The 17,862-nt window shown below is 49.4% G+C and overlaps 1 protein-coding gene across 1 annotated transcript in view; it reads left to right on the forward strand.

Annotated features, from left to right (window-relative positions):
• Window positions 1-7,653: 7,653 nt before the first annotated feature.
• The window catches only part of Kcnip3 (potassium voltage-gated channel interacting protein 3), a 37,608-nt gene continuing 27,399 nt past the window's right edge, over window positions 7,654-17,862 (forward strand). Inside the window, exon 1 of the mRNA XM_042695413.1 lies at window positions 7,654-7,820. Within this exon, the coding sequence (XP_042551347.1) occupies window positions 7,718-7,820 (103 nt within the window). The 5' untranslated portion in view covers window positions 7,654-7,717. The remainder of the gene's footprint in view (window positions 7,821-17,862) is intronic.

The raw sequence follows: 17,862 nt of genomic DNA on the forward strand, positions 1-17,862 counted from the left end.
TCTGTAATCATTACTTTTCCTGGCTATGAAAGTTCTGCCCTATTTTTGTCCTCCTTGTCCTGTCCATCACTCTTTCACTCTAGTCTGCCTTTGTTTGCCTTAATGCTTGGCTGAAAAATCTTAAAAGCTGGCCTCAAATTCACTGTGTAGCCCAAGTTGGTCTCAAACTGGTGATCTTCCAACCTCTGATTCTCAAGTTCTGGGATTACAGCTGTGCATCATCATGCCCAGTGAATTTTTTTTTTTTTTTTTTTTTTTGCAGAAGCAGCAGCTTTATTTCTTCTAGTTCAAAAGCAACTTGCTTTTCCAACAGTAAGAATCTTTTTTTTTTTTAATTTAATTTTATTTTATTTGAGAACATACTGTACAGAGGGGTTACAATTACATGGGCAGGATAATGCATACATTTCTTACCAAGCATTGCAGCCTCCTCCTTTGTTTACCCTTCACCTCCCTTCCCACCCTCCCCCCTCCCCTCCACCCAATCAAACCCCCCCTCCCCCCCCACTCCGACATTGTAAAGCTGGTTTTGACATGACATTTTGTGCTTCTCATTGTTACAACAGGTCCACCTGAATCCTTAAACGACTTGTTTGTCCCCGTCTCCTCCACATGTTATACTGACATCAAATATAGTGAAAGCGGGGGTTACACTGTGGAGGAGGGACATACAAAGCAACAAAGAAATAATCTTATAAATTCGTTAGAAACACATGCATGAAAGAAACAAAAACATTAAAATACATATTTGAGGGTTCGTTTTCCTAACATCACATTATCTGACTTTTTCCGCTTGACTCATACCTATACTAGATATTGCAAATAAGGGAAACCATGGGACCAATGTTTCTTTGGGCCTGGCTTACTTCACTTAATATAATTTTTTCCAAGCCTTTCCATTTCCTAACAAATGGGGCAATGTCATTCTTTCTGATGGAGGCATAGAATTCCATTGTGTATATATACCACATTTTCTTGATCCATTCATCTACTGAGGGGCATCTGGACTGGTTCCATATCTTAGCTATGGTAAATAATGCTGCAATAAACATAGTTGTGCTGGTAGCTTTAGTGTGGTCTTTTTTGTAAACATTAGGGTAAATGCCCAAAAGTGGGATTGCTGGGTCATAGGGGAGTTCTATGTGAAGTCTTTTGAGGAACCTCCATACTGCTTTCCAAAGTGGTTGAACAAGTTAACAGTAAGAATCTTTACAGATCTAGTATTTCCAAATGTGTGCATGCATGTGCACATATTACCTCGCCCCCTCCCCACACACACTCCACATCAATTTTTAAAGTTTATTGCTTTCACTTGGCCTCATCTCTTAAAGCATTAAAAAGTTTGTCTTTCTCCCTTAATAGCTTAAATGAATGTCCCAGGTGGGTGGGAGGCTCTACTCTGTATAGCCATTTGGGACACAAGCCCCATTCTTCTGTGGCTTCATCTCACCCCACGCTGGGCTGGGTCACGATTGTCCTTCTGGAGGTTGTTCCTCAACCAGTCTAGAGTCCAGACAGCAAAAAAGAACAACAGGGAAAACTGGCCTGCACTCATTAGAAGAGAGTCTGGGAAATGTAATTCCCATCAGGCAGCCACAGTCCTAGCTAAGATGTTTTCACTGTAGAAGAATTGTAGGTTTAATGGAAAGCCATAGTGACAGCCTCATTGCCCTCTTGCTAGTGATAGATTTAGATGCAACACTTGAACCATTCTAGCCAGTCAAACAGGAGAAGCTTAATGGGAAGGTTCTCACAGAAGAGACACAGGAAGAGTTCATCTTTTGTGTCATATTAGGATGTAATATCTGGAACTGGGCATCCACATTGTGATCATGAGGGAAGATGCTGTGGACAAGGTGCTCTGAGGCTACGTGAAACTAGAACTCAGGTCCTTGGTGATACCACTGTCTCTGAGCTGAATACCTCTGAAGCCACATTCCTGGGGACTGCCAGTGCGTGGGTGGGTAGTCTATTTCCTTATGGAGTGTGTGTATGTGTGTGTGTGTGTGTGTGAGTACTGGGGCTTGAACTTAGAACCTGGGCACTGCCCTTTAGTTTTTTCACTCAAGGTTGATGCCCTACCACTTGAGCCATCCATCTACTTATGATTTTTTTGCTGGTTTATTAGAGATAAGGCTCTCATATATTTTCTTGCGCAGGCTGGTTTTGAACCATAATCCTCAGACCTCAGCTTCCTGAGTAGCTAGGATTACAGGTGTGAGCCACCAGTGCCCAGCTCTATTTGCTCATGGTGTAAGTCAAAGGAATGGAAGTTTCCTATTGTTGGTGATCACAAAACACAGCATTTCACTTGAAGTTGGGCCAGAACAGAGGTTGTGTGGCCCCCACGGGTCTGTTTCACTGAAAAGTTTGGGCAGCACTTTGTAACTAAGAAATGAAGACTTCCAACATGGTCCTGGCTCAGGGGACTCTCCAAGAACCAGGTTCCTTGAGAGGCAAAGCCCACTGGACAACAACAAGTAGATGTCATCCATTTTATAAGATGGGAAAGGAAGGCTGGGAGAGGTGTGTGGGTGGGACTGAGTCCTCAGGCAGGTTAAAGATGAGGGCTCAGCCCTAGACTCCCAGTCCTGTGCTCTTGCTGCAGAGCCAGGAGGAATAACAGAGGAAGACATTCTTTGGCATCCCATTCATTATAATATTTACAGAAGGCAGGCGATACCCATCATTCTGGAAGATTCTAGGAGCTTCCACAAGAAAATATCAGTGTCTGTGTTGTAGTAACTGGCAAGGGTAGGGTCATGGTAGAGATGAATAACAAATGGAAAAGTGGGGTCTGGGAAGGAACCTAACAGAAGGGGCAATGAAGCAGAGACCCAAAGGATGGGCAGGTGTGAAGGAAGAAAGAAGAGGAGGGGAGGGAAGAAGGAAGGAAGAAGGTAGAAGAAGGATAAAGACTAAGCTCAGGGCTAGGAATGTAGCTTAGTGGTAGACTGCTTGCCTAACATGCATGAAGCCCTTGGTTCGATTCCTCTGTACCACATAAACAGAAAAAGCCAGAAATGGCACTGTGGCTTAAGTGGTAGAGTGCTAGCCCTGAGCAAAAGAAGCTTAGGGACAGTGCCCAGGCCCTGAGTTCAAGCCTCAGGACTGACAAAAAAAAAAAAAAGACCCAGCTCCGGGAATACATGTGAGGGGGTCAGAGTTGTGCTCACTTGGGCTGCTGCAAAGGTATCTGGTGCACATGAGCAAGGCAGTGGAAGAGAGGGTGGAGTTCACAGGTCTAAAGGCACAGGGCCATGATGCCATGAAATCTCAGGCTCTGGAACTGGCTTGATTTGAGTTTCTATCAGCCACGTATACTTAAGCAAAGTGTAGATCACTGTGTGCTTCAACTTCATTCTCTTATACAGTCACATGAGTAGGAGCTTTGAGGAAGGAAGAAATGAGCTATGTTAAAATGCCTAGGATATATTAAAGTGTTCACATTTGAAGTCTTTGTTTTTGTTTTTCATTTTGACTTTCTTTTATGTGTAATGGGATAGGTATTCAGACCTTGGTCATGAGAGACAGAAACCCTCATTTGCACTGGCTTAAACAACAATGTGAGGATATGTTGGCTCATATAACAGACAGATGGAGGTTTAGATCTACCATCAGGCACAGCTGGATTCAGGCACGTAGCTTTGCCAACTGGACTTAACCTGAGATGATTATATTCTCAGGCTTGTTGCTCTCACCTAGGGGAAGGGTAATGACTTACTCCCTCGCATTCCTACTGGAGCCCTCCTAGAGGGCTCTCATTGGCCTGTCCCAACTGGTGCCCACCAATCTGATCATCTCTCGGGACTGCAGTGGAGGGAGGGATGGGATCTGATGCTTATCTGGCTGAACCCAGAAGATAGGAGGAGGCATTGGTGGCAGGCACCTAGGAGAGAGGGAAGGTGATGTAGCTGGGCTGGTGGTGATAGAGTGGAGGTAGACAGGGAGCACAGTGCCAGAGCATGGCAGTAGAAGGGACAGTAGTGTAACAGATGGATTCAAGAGGAAGAGCCAGAGACTGGGTGTAGCAGTCAAGCTCGGGACACTGGAGGCAGTTCAGGTTTGGGGGAAGGTGGTGAGACTGGCTTTGGGTGGTCTAGGTCTGAGGCACCTGGGAACACAAATGAGGAAGTCCTGTGGGTAACTCTGTGAGGTATGGGATTCCACTTCTGAGAATTCTTGTCTGGTTTCTTGAAATATGAGAAGGATAAATAATTTGAGCAATGCTTGTTTGCCTAATAGAACACACTGGAACTAAGGGAAGGCTTTCCCCCTGCCTGCTTCCAGGAAAGCTGCCACGTTCTGGCACTGGACTGGGCCAGCTGACCCTGTGTAAGGGTCCCTTACACAGCATGGGTCCAGGCCTGTCTTCCAGCAACTCAAATAGCACGGGACATCCAATCAGTGTCAGTCACACCCACAGAGTTCTGGCAATTAACAGCAAAGTTAGGGAGAAAGAGAAAAGATGAAAAGGATGATATGACGCCAGAGGAGATGGAGAGACAGTCAAACTGTTGGAGGATTAGCAGGGCCTGTGGTGTGGCTCACGCCACCTGAGGTGGCTCACACCACAGAATACTGGAGGCCAGGAAGCAGGCTGGTATAATCTGGGTTGGCTTCCTGGAAGTAGCACTAAGAGGCAGCTTCGATATTTCAGGCAAAAGGCACTAACAACCTGAAGTGTGAGCTGAAGGCCTAAGTCTGGGGTAACCCATACACACTTTCCCCCCCCCCCTCCCCCCACCTTTCTCTCTGACAACTTCCTAAACTAGACCAGGAGTCAGGGCACCTCTGAGCCACCAGACTTCCTGAGGTCTTCAAATGAGGGCTCAAGGCCACCCCCCCATCCAAGGCTCCTCCCTCATAATGTCCCCTGGTCTTGCTGCTGCTGAAGAAGCCCCAATACCTTGCCCTGTAGAGATTTGTTTGTGCCCCCAGCCCATCCCTTGCCCCAAGGCAATGAGTACCAACCAACTCCCAATACACATGTGGATTTGGGGGACACTGGGGAGGGGTGAATGAAGCCAGGGCAGGCAGTCCTCATGGGGACAAAGGCTACAGTGGAGGGCTTTGCCTGGTACCCCTGGGGCAGTGAGAAGAAGCTTGGGACAAGGGAGCATTTCTGCCAGCTTCCTTCGAGGTGGGACAACATCATCAGGCCGCCCAGCCACAGCCAGCCTGGGTTGGCCCCACAGCTGACAAGCTCCACACTAGGAGTGAGCAGGGGAGTCAGCTTCCATCCATTAGGCCCACAGCCCAGGCTGCTAATACCAAGCGGACACTCTGCTCTCAAGCCTGGTACCCACTTAGGCATCGTTAATATTTTACATCGCACAGCTAGGGGATCGATGGCTCGTTTATAGCTCAGTGTTTATGGATAGTCATTGAAGCTTTCACTGGGAACTGGGAAGATGCTCAGGAGCATAAGGGAAACTGAGCCAGGCTCAGGAAGACCCCTGAGACAGCTCCTTCCCCATTCTCTATGGACATCTAGCCCTAAGGGTATATCACCTACAGACATTAGAGGCCCTGCCAGCACTATCTGTTGGGAATGCCTGGGCAGGTTCACTATCACCCTATTTTTTAGATGAAGAAACTGAGGCTTCGAATAGTTATGTACTCATGGGCTCTCTAGGCCATAGATTTAGCGTTGGTGGTAACTAGCTAGAGCATCGACTAGGTTAGATTTTGTTCTGCACTTAACTGTGTGTAAAATAGATGACAAGACACCTTGACTTCTAAAATTATATCTCTGGTGTAAGTACTCCAACAGCTGTCTTTGGTGAGATCTTACCTTCCCTGCTTAGAATATTTGTCTTGGTCAGTGGAAACTCACTGCATCTCAACTGGAAATTAAAGCTATGCAGTCATAGTTCTTCAAAAATCTCACCCAAATTAGGCATTCGAAATAGTGAGATTGTATGTACTGCTGGGCCTTCTCTGGGGGTCAGTTTCCAGGCAAACAGCTTGGTGTCTGGAAAGCAACCATTCCAGAATTCCAGCAGGCCTGGGTTGTACCGTGAATCCTTGGGTAACTCGCCATCAAGTTTTGAGTTTTTCCATCTGAAAAATGAGAGGAAGAGGGTAGGGTTACAAGTAAATCCCAACCCTGGACCCAGATATGCGAGACATAGGAGGGAGTTCGGCAGGGAGCTCTGAGCCTGGGACCGCGTGCACGTTCAGTGTTTGCTGAATGGACGGGTGAGTGGGTAGCAGAGACCCGATCAACGGGAGCTGCAAATGTTCAGGCCTTGGATCCGAACAGGGTCCACACGCCTGCTGGAACCGCGCTAAATTTCTCCCTCCCTCTGCTAAGACAGCTGGAAGGATCTGGTGGTGACGGCAGCCCCTACAGAATCCTCCTGTGGACACCCGCGTTGCCACAGTAGCGCCCGCTGGAGGGCAGCAGAGTCCCCGCTCCTCGCCCCCTCCCGCCGGACCCCTCGGAGCCCCGCGGGCTCCGCCCTGCCACGCCCCGTCCCCTCCTCCGCCCGTGCTCTTTCACGGGCCCTGGGTGCTCGACGCACTGTCCCGAGCGCCACCCACTCACGAGTTAGCCCGGCCTTGGCGTTGCACTTCCTGACCGTCGGAAAGGCCACTAGACCCCTTAGGAAGGAAACGCAGGCTGCAAACCCGTGGCTGGCCCGAGGTCGCGCGGCGAGGCCGGACCTCGAACTCGGCCTCCCCCCGGGGCCTCATGCCGAAGCCCGCGCTCCGCCCAAAGCTCTGACATGCACGCGGCTTTCCAGAACTGGAGAACTCTCACTAACTTCTCCATATTCCAAGGGGCCAAGTCAGGGCCAAGTTCAGTCTCCGGCGGGGGGCTGAGGTTGGCGGGGATCATCCCAGCAGAGAGCGCTTCCCGGACCTTCCGCAGGCCGACTGACTCCCGGGGGGACGGGGAATCCGGGCCACGCACCCCTCCCGCCGGTTCTCCGCGGGGACCATCGCCTCGCGGGCAGCCGGCTCTCTCCTCCGCCCCCCCCCTCCCCGTCCCTCCCCTCCGCCCGCCGGTGGGCGAAGCCACAGACCGCGTGGCCTCCCGGGGGCCGGCAGGAGAGCGGGGGCAACCTGCCAGAGGCGTTCGGCGCGGGGCCGGGAGGGGCGGAGCCATCTCCTCCCCGCCCCCCTCCCCGATCCGTCCTCCTCCACCTCCCATCCCTCTCCGCCCCCTCCTCCCTCGGTGCCCTCTCGGCCCCCGCCCCCCTCCGCCCTCCCCGCCTCCCTCCGCCCTTGCCCTGCGGGGGAGGGGGGGCGCCGGGGCCGCCTCCCCAGTGGTCGCCGCGCCTAGGCCAATGAGCGCGCGGAGAGCCGCGATGGAACCTGGGGCGGCGGGGAACGCCGGGGACCCCCGCCGCGGTGGTGGCCCCGCGCCCTCGGGGCAGGACCGGGGCCGGCAGAGGCTTAGTGCCCGCGCAGGGCATGGAGGCGCCGCCGGCCCTCCTGGGTCCCCCGAGCGGCGCTCTGCGGCTCCGCACTTCGAAGTTTGCAGGTTGATTTGGAAAGTTGCGCCCGGGCCCGGCGGCCGGGCCGCCTGCAGCCTCCCGGCGGGTCCGACTCCCCGCTACAGCCGCCCTCCGCGGGGTCCCAGCTCCGCCAGCGTCTGTGGCCCCGCCTGCCGGGGGCATGTGAGCCGCCGCCGCCCCGAGAGGCCGGGCGGGCTCAGGCAGCGCGGGCGAGGGGTGCACCCCGGCCCCCGGCAGTCCCGGTCGCCATGGGCATCCAGGGCATGGAGCTCTGCGCCATGGCCGTGGTGGTGCTGCTGTTCATCGCTGTCCTCAAGCAGTTCGGCATCCTGGAACCCATGTCCATGGAAGGTAAAGCGTGTCCACCCACCCCACCAAGGCTCTCCACCGAGGGTCCGGGGTCCTTGGGGAGGGAGCTGCACCCATTCTCTCCGGTACGAGGGGCTGGCGAGGAGACTGCGCGCTGAGCTCTGCCACCCGGGCCGCCCGGGACCACCGCCCCCCTCCCTGCTCCGTGGGACTAGGCCAAGGATTAAGGGGACCGAGAAGGGCCCAGGCTCTCTGAAGCCCCAAAGGGACCAGAGCTGCGACACCTGAGTGGCTGTGAACGAGGTTCCCAGTGACACCTTGAGGGAGCATATCTGGCCATCCCAGGCCTGCCCCTGGCTGAGGCCCGCGGGGCCAGTGCCCAGAGATGACCGAAAGGACCCTCAGTGGCAGCACCTGTCATTGAGTGACTGGAGATCTAGGATCGTGATGAGGTTGCCTCCTTCTCCCCCCAGTCAGAGTTCAGTCCCCCTCCTCAGGCAAAGCTCAGGCCCTTGGGATGGTAAACAGATCTTCAGGCGCCACGTTTCTATCCCAATAAAATATTAACGGAGGAGACAGACCTTAAATTAGCGGCAGACCGCCTCCTTGGGACCCTCCTCCCTCCCTCCCCACACACACAGCTGCCCTTGGAACTGCTTTCCAATCCAGTGGCAAACTTCTACCACTTCCGGGCTGGTTAGGAGGAGGGGCCCTCCTGCACACACGTGGTTCTCAGAAGGGAGTTAAGGATGTAACTTCCCTTCCCCCTTTCCAAAGAGGCAGATGCAGCCCTCCACTTCTGCACTTCTGTAGAGAAGGGGTAGCCCTGTGTCATTCCTGGCACCTGTGCCCCTCTATTACCCTCCCATAGAGGATGAGTGTCTTGTCTACCTCAGCATTCTACTGACCTTCCTGAGTTCCAGCTCTTGGGATTGGAACCCAGAGGCCTCTGGTTGGGGATGCAGGGAATCTACAGTGCCTCTGAGCTTCCCAGCAGCCTCTTAGCCGCAAGGACTCATCACAACCCCTTGGGAAGTTTTGTTGAGAGCAGAAAAGGGCAAAGGGCCAGGAAGCAGGGCCCTTCTTCCATTCTGCTCCAGAGATCAGGGTGGCTGGCAGTTTGCCTCAAGTCAGTGGCCACAAGGAAAGCCATTTGGGCTCCCTCACACCTCTTCTCTAGGTGAGTTCATGGGGTCCAAGTTGGTTCACTTTGAGCTTCAGATTTTAGCTGGCTAGAAGTTGCCCAGGCCATGCCTTCACTGGCTGGAGGCTGACCTGGCAGGGATCTGGCTGTGAACTTGGTGGCAGTTGTGTGAGGTTAGGGCAGGGGTGGGGATTTATGAGCATTCCCCACTGCTGTGCCTGAGGATACAGGCCTTCTGCAGGGCTTCTCTGCTCCTCTCCCCACCTGAGATGTCTCCATCGGGATCCTGGGATGGGTTTGGGGGTGGCGTGTCAGCACCCTGGGAAGCCTCTCCATTACCAGCCTTGCCTTGCTCACTGCTTCAAAGCCTGACTCTGGAGCAGGGACTGTCTGGAACAGTATTAAGTTTGCCTGCTGATTTCTTTAGGAGGTGGATGCCAAAGAAAGCAGGCTCAAGCTGCCTCAAAGCCCACTTCAAGCTCAGAAGGGTTTCCTTGTTTTCAATACATGTGCCCAGTTGTGCCCCCAAGGAGTTCTGTAGTCTTGACACGGAGCAGAGCCTGAGTTAATGGAACCTGAGGTGTGATCCTAACATCTCCATTGGCTGGCTGTAAAATCCCTCAATGATGCTGAGCCTCAGTTGTGCATCTGTAAAGTGGGGCTAAGGATAACTACTGCCCACTGGTGAGGCTTTAAGCAGTAGGTGAGGCTTCAAGGCTCCCCCCCACCCCACACACCATCCTTGGTGGGTAACAAATGTATAAGCTGTGGACCAGCACTCCATACTTACTAATAACCCGTAAGGAGTGATTGCTAGGAAGAGTTGGTTCAGGATTGTAAACATTCTCTCACACAGCAGTCAGTCCTCTGCTTGGGTCAGAGCAAGGGAGTTGTAAGTTCTAGATGTTCTGTGATGAAAGGGAATGGAGCCAGCTTAGGACCTGAAGTGCCCAGGTGGTCAGCAGTGCCCGAGGGGCTGTCAGATGATCTGTGAGGAGGCCAGGACAGCCCATTCAGCTGGATGTGAGAACTAGGAGCTGTTGTCAGTGCTGATGAAGATGGAAAAGGGGGCTGGTGCTCCAGGTCCCTTCTAAGCATGCACAGGCGCAGTGAGCTGTGTCTTGTGCTCCCTGAGCCTCTGTGGTTTTTATCTATAAGAAGTTCTGACGCTCTGGGGATTGTTAGGAACAGAGGAACCTGGAGCTGATAGGACCACCCAGAGAGCCATCAAGGAAGGTCCCATCTGGGCTTTGAGACTTACTCTTTAGGGACAAGACTAAGAGCTGAGGCATGCCAACATGTATTGTCATATGTACTCACATGGGCCCAAGAGGCCTAGAAAGCCTCAAAGATTAAGACACCATTCCAAATTTGTGCCCCTTCCCCAGAGCTGTACTACAATTCCCCAGGAGTTCAATTTCCCAAGAGGAAGTCCCAAGCCTGCCTCTGAGTCTCTGGTCTGAAGGCTGCAGCCCTGTATCTGCCACTCTAAGATGCCAAAGGGTGCGTCTGCCTTACCCACACTTTCCCTGAAGGAGCCTTGACTCTTTTCATAAATTCCAGGTCCTCCATAGGGTACTGGCTGCTTTAAGGTCTAGCTCCATCAGAGACAAAATCATAAGGGGCAGAGATTTGTTCTGTCCACTATAATAACTGGAGCCTGGAACTGTGCCTAGCACCAGGCAGTAGCTCAATGAGGATTTGTTAAAATTGTGAGGGAATTGTGCCTCCTAGAACTAGAGCATTCTCCCAGCCACTGACAATGGGCCCAGGACTGGTCCTATGAGAGCTGCTTGCTGGTCAAATGGGCACTGAGGAGCCTCTGAGTGCCAGGAGTGTGAGGGAGGAAATGGGAGGGGGGTATCTGCTGTCATAAGTACACTAGCTGGGATAAGTGTGGCTGGAAAGGACTGAGCAAGGAGCTGCAGCAAGGTGGTGGGTAGTGGAGCTAGCTAGGTTGTATAGGGATATTGCTTGTGTATGTGCATAAGCACATGTGCGTGCGTGGATGCATGGTGCATGCATGCCAATAATGGAGCTTGAATTCAGGGCTTGTGCTCTTGTTTGGCTTTTTCACACAAAACTGGTATTCTTCCACTTGAACCACACCTCCATTTCTGGCTTTTGTTGGTTAATTGGAGATGAGAGTTTCACAAACTTTTCTGCCTGGGCTAGCTTTGAACTCAGCCTCCTGAGTAGCTATGATTAGAGATGTAAGCTACCAGTGCCTGGTGGGGGGTAGAGAGGGCACTCTGTTGGAGACTCTATGTCCCTGCCTGAAGATGTCTGAAGAGCTGTGTGCCTGTCAGATCTCACTTTTCAATTCCTGGGCATTTGTTCCCCAAACCTGATACTCTGTCCTAAAGGCACAGCCTCTTCAGGTGACTTGGAGCCTCAGATGTTTGGAGCCCAAAGCCACCTGCTCAGCAGGGGTCTGGCTGTGGTTAGAGTGATATGTCTTTCCTCCTCTGTCCATATTTCCTCCCCTGGTTTCTAGAATGTGGCTCTTCTATTTGACCTCCAGGGCTATTGTTTCTCCCTAACCTGTTAATGCCACCATGAATCCCTCCATCAGTCACCTAGGGCAGAGGACCATATATCCCAGATATGTGTTGGGAGTGGATAAGAACTTTCTAGCAGGCAGCATTGGTTTCTCTGCTAGGGCAGAGGATGTGTTCTGTGGGAAGCAGGCCCCATGCATATAATAAGTGCACTCTGGTCAAGATTTTGAGGGCCAAAGCTATATGCCTTGGGGAGGGGAACGGAGGGGAGGCATCCCTCATGCAAGAGTGGGGATGGAGGATTCTCCCAAAGACATAGCAGGGCCTTCCAGTGGGTGAAACCATGGGGCCTGGCTTGCCTCCCCACTGTGACAGTGGGGTCAGATATCAATTCAGAGGCCCAGAGATAAAGTGAGGATGGTGGAGTTGAAGTGCCACGAGCCAAGTATACTGCTGGCTATCACACCAGGCACCCTGCGCTTCTGGCCTAGTTTGGTTAAGTTTATTGTATGACTGGTTTAGTTAAACTCCTCAGGCTTAACTTTTCTCATCTGTAAAGTGGGGATCACGCATGCATTCTCCCTATCCAGCCCACAGGTAGCTGAGATGACAGTGGGTTTTTTTTTGTTTCTTACTGTTGTTTTTATTGTTGTTGTTTTTGTTGGTGTGGGGCTTGAACTTGGGGCCTGGGCACAGTCCCTGAGCTCTTTTACTGAAGGCTAGGCTGTAGCACTTTAAGCCACAGTACCACTTCTGGTTTGGGGTCATTAATTGGAGATAAGAGTCACATGGACTTTCCTGCGGGGGGCTGGCTTTGAACCTCGATCCTCAGATCTCAGCCTCTTGAATAGCTAGGATTACAGGCGTGAGCCACCAGCACCTGGCTGACAATGGTCTGAAAAAACAAGGGCTCAGATCTAGGGCACTGTGGTAGGCAGAGTAGAGTGATCTCTCTGGTAAGTATGAGCACTCATTGTGATGTTGACTCACAGTCCCAGACTGTGGATCATATGAGGCCCTTGGGTTGGCTTTGGTAGCTATGTCTCTTATCTAACCTTCCCAAGTTCTGAACTAGTGACTCTCAACTGACTTGAGGGACATGTGGCAATGTCCTTTGGTTGTGACAGTAGGGGAGTTGCACCTGGCATCCAGTGGACAGAGGCCAGGGATGCAGACAGATGTCTTGCTACTCTTAGGAAGTTAGTTCCAAAGGAGTGTTAGCTGAGCCCAGGAAGCCAGTGGCAGGTCATAATTCCCTGTCCCATCTGTGGTCATGAGGCATATTTCTGGAAATTTCCCTGACCCTTCCCCTGCTGGTCCCAGATTGTTTTAGATGACATTGCCCTCAGATTCTGTATGTTCCTGTCCCCATCCAACTATGGGCTCTCTCAGACCTGTGTCTTACCTACTGATGGCCTTTTGGGTGCATTCTCTGACACAGCAAACAGCAAGTGTTGGGTGGATTAGTTGTTGTTTGTTGACAATAGCCTGTTACCACAGACTGGAAGAATTACAAAGAAAGGCAGTTTAATGCCATGCACTGGTGTCTAATGCCTGTAATCCTAGCTATTTGGGAGACTGAGATCAAGTTCATAATTTCAGGCTAATGTGGGCAGAAGAAAATTCATGAGACTCCATCTCAGTGGAAGAAGTTGGGTGTGGTGCCATACACCTGTCATCCCAGCTATTGGAAAGATCACAATCCATGAATATGCCTGGGCAGGAACTGAGTCTGTATCTGAAAAATAACCAGTGGGTGACCCCTGTAATCCCAGCTACTCAGGAGGCTGAGATCAGGAGGGGTCAATATTCAAAGCCAGCTCAGGCAGGAAAGTCCACATGAATCTTATTTTCAATTAACCATCAAACAGCCAGAAGTAGAGCAGTGACTCAAATTAGTAGAGTTCTAGCCTGGAACAAAAAAGTTCAAGGACAGTTCCCAGGCCCTGAGTTCAAGCTCCAAGACTAGCACAAAATAAACAACTAATCAGTACACAAAAAGGCTGGAGGCATAGTTCAGTGGTAACATACCTGCCTAGCAAGTGGGAGGCCCAGAATTCAGACCCCAGTACTGCCAAAAAGAAAGAGAAGGAAGGAAGGCTGGCAGAGTCCAGAGGCAATAAAGGCACCACATAATAAGAGACAGGGAATACATGTACCTGTGTCTTTTCTGGTCTCTTTCTCACTTTATTTATTTATTTATTTGCCAGTCCTGGGGCTTAAATTCTGGGCCTGGGTGCTATCCCTGAGCTTCTTTTTGCTCAAGGCTAGCACTCCACTTGAGCCACAGCGCTACTTCCTGTTTTTTTTTTTTTCTGAGTAGCTTATTGGTGATAAGAGTCTCTCACACCCTTTCCTGCTTGGGCTGGATTTGAACCATGATCCTCAGATCTCAGCCTCCTGAGTAGCTAGGATTACAGGCATGAACCATTGGTGCCCAGCATCTCACTGTTCTTATAGAGCCACCAAGATTCTATCATGTGGGCTTCACCTTGATGACTTTATGTAATCCTGATCACCTCCCAAAGACCCCCCCCCAGCTTTAAATACTTGAGCCAGCTTAAGTTTCCACCTTCTTCATACCTCAAAATGAGCATTACAATCATCAGGAATATGGAACTGTAACCGCTTAAAGGAACAACTACATATATATATATATTTGTCGTGGGGCCTGAACTCTGGGCCTGGGCGCTGTCCCTCAGCTCTTAAGCTTAAGGCTGGTGCTCTACCACTTGAGCCACAGTGCCACTTCCACCCTTTTCTGCTAATGTGGTGCTAAGGAAGCGAACCCAGGGCCTCATGCATGCAAGGCAAGCACTCTACTACTAAGCCACCTTCCCAGCCCTTAATAATAAAATTTAAAAAATAGAAACTCAACAGGAAACCTTGGAGTACACATTGAAACCTCATCCAAAGGAACATTGAGTGGATGTAAGTTACATGCCTTGTCAATACACAGATTTGGAGCTCCTATGTATATGAGGCAGGATGAGAACATCAAGAAGTCAAGTAATTCAGGGTTGGGCCACTGAGAACGCGCCCTTTCAAGGGAGTATCCCTCTGGCTACAGTGGGGTTGGAAGACAGAGGGAGATGGGGACACAGCAGAGAAGTGAAGTGTGATGATAACACCTCCCAGAACTGAGATATACAGGGCCTGGTCCACCCCTACTCTTCCCTCCTGGGAGGTGCCCTCCAAGCCCTCTGTGGTTGCCCTGTGTACACTGCCACCCACAGCAGCTAGATCACAGATACAGTTACCTTTCTTGCTCTTGCTTTCCTCCTCTCCAACTGTGGGTAGACCAGTTGCTATGGTTTGGATATGGTTTGAGTATGTTACCTAAAAGCTTACTGTTTGGCAGAATAATCCTGAGTGTGATATTGAAGTGATAGGACTTTTTGCAACTGTGTGTGTGTGTGTGTGTGTGTGTGTGTGTGTGTGTGTGTGTGTGTGTGTGTACACTGGTCCACTGGTCCATGAGCTTGAACTCAGGGCCTGGTCACTATCCAGCTTATTTACTCAAGACTAGCACTCTACTGCTTGAGCCACAGCACTGCTTCCAGTTTTCTAGATAAGAGTCTCACAGTGACTTTTCTGCCCTGGCTGGTTTCCAATCATGATCCTCAGATCTCAGCCTCCCAAGTAGCTAGGATTATAGGCGTGAGCCACTGGCGTCCAGCTCCATGGGTGCCTTTTGAAAGACAGATCCAGGCACACCATCCCTGATGCCCTGCCTCTGTGGTAACTGGATTAGAAGTTAGCCAGTCTTACTGGCCCTGCCAGCTCCACCTGCCCATGGCTGCTACATAGACACAAGTGTCTCTAGGACACATAAGTGCCTTGCAGTGCATCAGAGGGACATTGCCTGGCAACACGATTTAGCAAAAAGCAGTGCTTGAGTGTACCAAAGGAGCCTGGAGCCAGTGAATGTGGAAACTCAGGAGTGTAGACTCCTCTTTATGATTCCTTTTTACATTTTGTTTTATTTCTTTGACTTCTCTGTATACATTTCTGAGAAAAATTTTCAAGAGTCTCAAAAATCCTGCTGAATTTTTTTGGCAGTGCCACAGATAGAAAGAAACCAAGGCCTTGGCATGCTAGACAGATACTTTACCACTGAGTGACAACCTCTGCTCAGGATTTAATTGAGTTTACTTCTACGTTACTTTAGGAAGAAATGAGATCTTTATAATAACTAAGATGGCATTTTTATTGAGTTATATTTCTATATAGAAGTCCTTTGAGTTTTGGCTAACATATCCTTTTTAGTTTTACAGTTAGTATGAGTGTTATTTTGTTATTTCCTTGGTGGCCATTATTGGTATAGAGAACTGCTAATGATTCTCATAAACAAAAATTTCCAAAAGGGTGAATACATGCAGCATTGGTACCAAGTAGACAGTATGTTGAGAATGAACTATACAACTTGTGGGTGGGGATGAGAGGGAAAAACTAAGAGAGAGCAAGGGAAGGGGTGACATTGTCCAAAAAGAAATGTACTCTTTACCTGACTTATGAAACTGCAACCTCTCTGTACATCGTCTTGATAATAACAATTTAAAAATTTTGCATATGTCAACCTTATTGAACTCTCAGACATATATATTGCTTTAGCTCATGAGAGCATATAATCTAAAATAATAGTATTATTATTCACATATTTCCACTATTTATTTCTTTCCCTTTCATTGATTATAGCCAATTCTGTCCCAAAACTCAAAGAGAATGTTTCTGAGCTTTTGCCATTAAGTCTGAAATTTTCCATAAATGTCTTTTGTTGTTGTTGTTTGTTTTGTGGGGGGGGGGGAGGATTGTGTGTGCTGGTATTGAGACGAACTCAGGGCTTTTTTTCCACTTAAGGTTAGTGCTGTACTACTTGAGCCACCCCTTATCATCATTTTTTTACTGGTTAATTGGAGATAAAGAATCTCATTGATGGGGCTGATAAGTTGGCTCAGTGGTAGAGTGCTTGCCTTGCATGCCTGAGGCCCTGGGTTCGATTCCTCAGAACCACATAAGCAAAAAGAAAAAACCCAGAATTGGCGTTGTGACTCAAGTGGTAGAGCTGAAGAGCTGAGGGACAGTGCCTAGGCCCAGAGTTCAGGCCCCACGACCGGACCCAAAAAAAAAAGAATCTCACTGACTTTTCTGCCCAAGGTGGCTTTGAATTTCTATCCTCAGAGTTCAGTCTCCTGAGTAGAAAGTATTACATCACCCAGCCACAAATGTTTTTTGTAAGGATATGATTTGTAGATATAAACTTAATCAAGTTACAGAAACTTTGACCTCTAGTTTGCTGAGAGTTCCTGTACATTTATTTTAATTATAAGCAAATGTGGTCACTTACCAGTTCTTTTTCTACATTAAAATTTTACCTTCTGACATTCTTCCAAGTATAACCTTCTTGATCATCATGTACATAAAAAATACAGTTGGGCTGAGTGTGGCTCAGCAATAGAGCACCTGCCCACAAAGTACAAGGACTCTGAGTTTAAATCCCTAGAATTGCCCCCCAAAACCCATACAGTTGGATTAAGTTAACTAATGTTTGATTTAGGGTACTCCATCCATCTTCAAAAGTTAGATGGGTTTCATACATACACTGCCCTGATATGATCTTGAAATTAGAATTACTATTTTGATCACCAGTTAACAATGGAGAGATCATTGATGATTTTCTGAGAGCAGTTTGCTGGGAGTGGAACTTCCTCCAAGGGAGGGCAGCAAGAAAAAATGTCTGGTGAAAACAGGGTCAAGGGAATTGTGTGTGTGTGTGTGTGTGTGTGTGTGTGTGTGTGTGTGTGTGTACTGATACTGTGCCAGTTCTGAGGCTTGAACTCAGAGCCTGGGTGCTGTTCCTTAGCTTTTTCACTCTTACCATTGAGCCACGCCTCACTTCTATGTTTTACTGGTTGATTTGAGAAACGAGTCTTGTAAGCTTTGCTGTTTGGTCTGGCTTCAAACCACAATCCTCAGATATCAGCCTCCTGAAATAGCTAGGATTATAGGTAATAGACACTGACAACTGGCATAGACGCTTTCTTGTCATTGTTTTAAATAGAAGAAATAGCAACAGGTTGAAAGTTTTGTCTTTGCTTTGGGGAGAGAGTTTAAAAAATTGTATAATCTTTAATTCATAGGGCATTGACCCTATGACTCAAAACATCTTTCTTTATTTCCTTTTCCCCTTTGGTTTCCCAGTCTTCTTCTCCTCTATATGGACATTTATTTTAATTCATATTATTTCTTTCCAGTGCAAAATTCACCTTGTGTGGTATTTAGTTTTATGAATTTTGATAAATGCTGTCAAGTAACCACCATCGCAGTCATGATTTAGGACTAGTCTGTTCCCACAGGGCACCCTTCAGGCTGGGCCTTTTATCCTCACAATGGCCCCACCTCCTGGCAGTCTGTGAATCCTTCAGATAAGGAATAAAGA

Source organism: Dipodomys spectabilis, unplaced genomic scaffold (genome assembly GCF_019054845.1).
Source record: "Dipodomys spectabilis isolate Male_0828 unplaced genomic scaffold, ASM1905484v1 ptg000187l, whole genome shotgun sequence".
Taxonomy (NCBI): Eukaryota; Metazoa; Chordata; class Mammalia; order Rodentia; family Heteromyidae; genus Dipodomys; species Dipodomys spectabilis.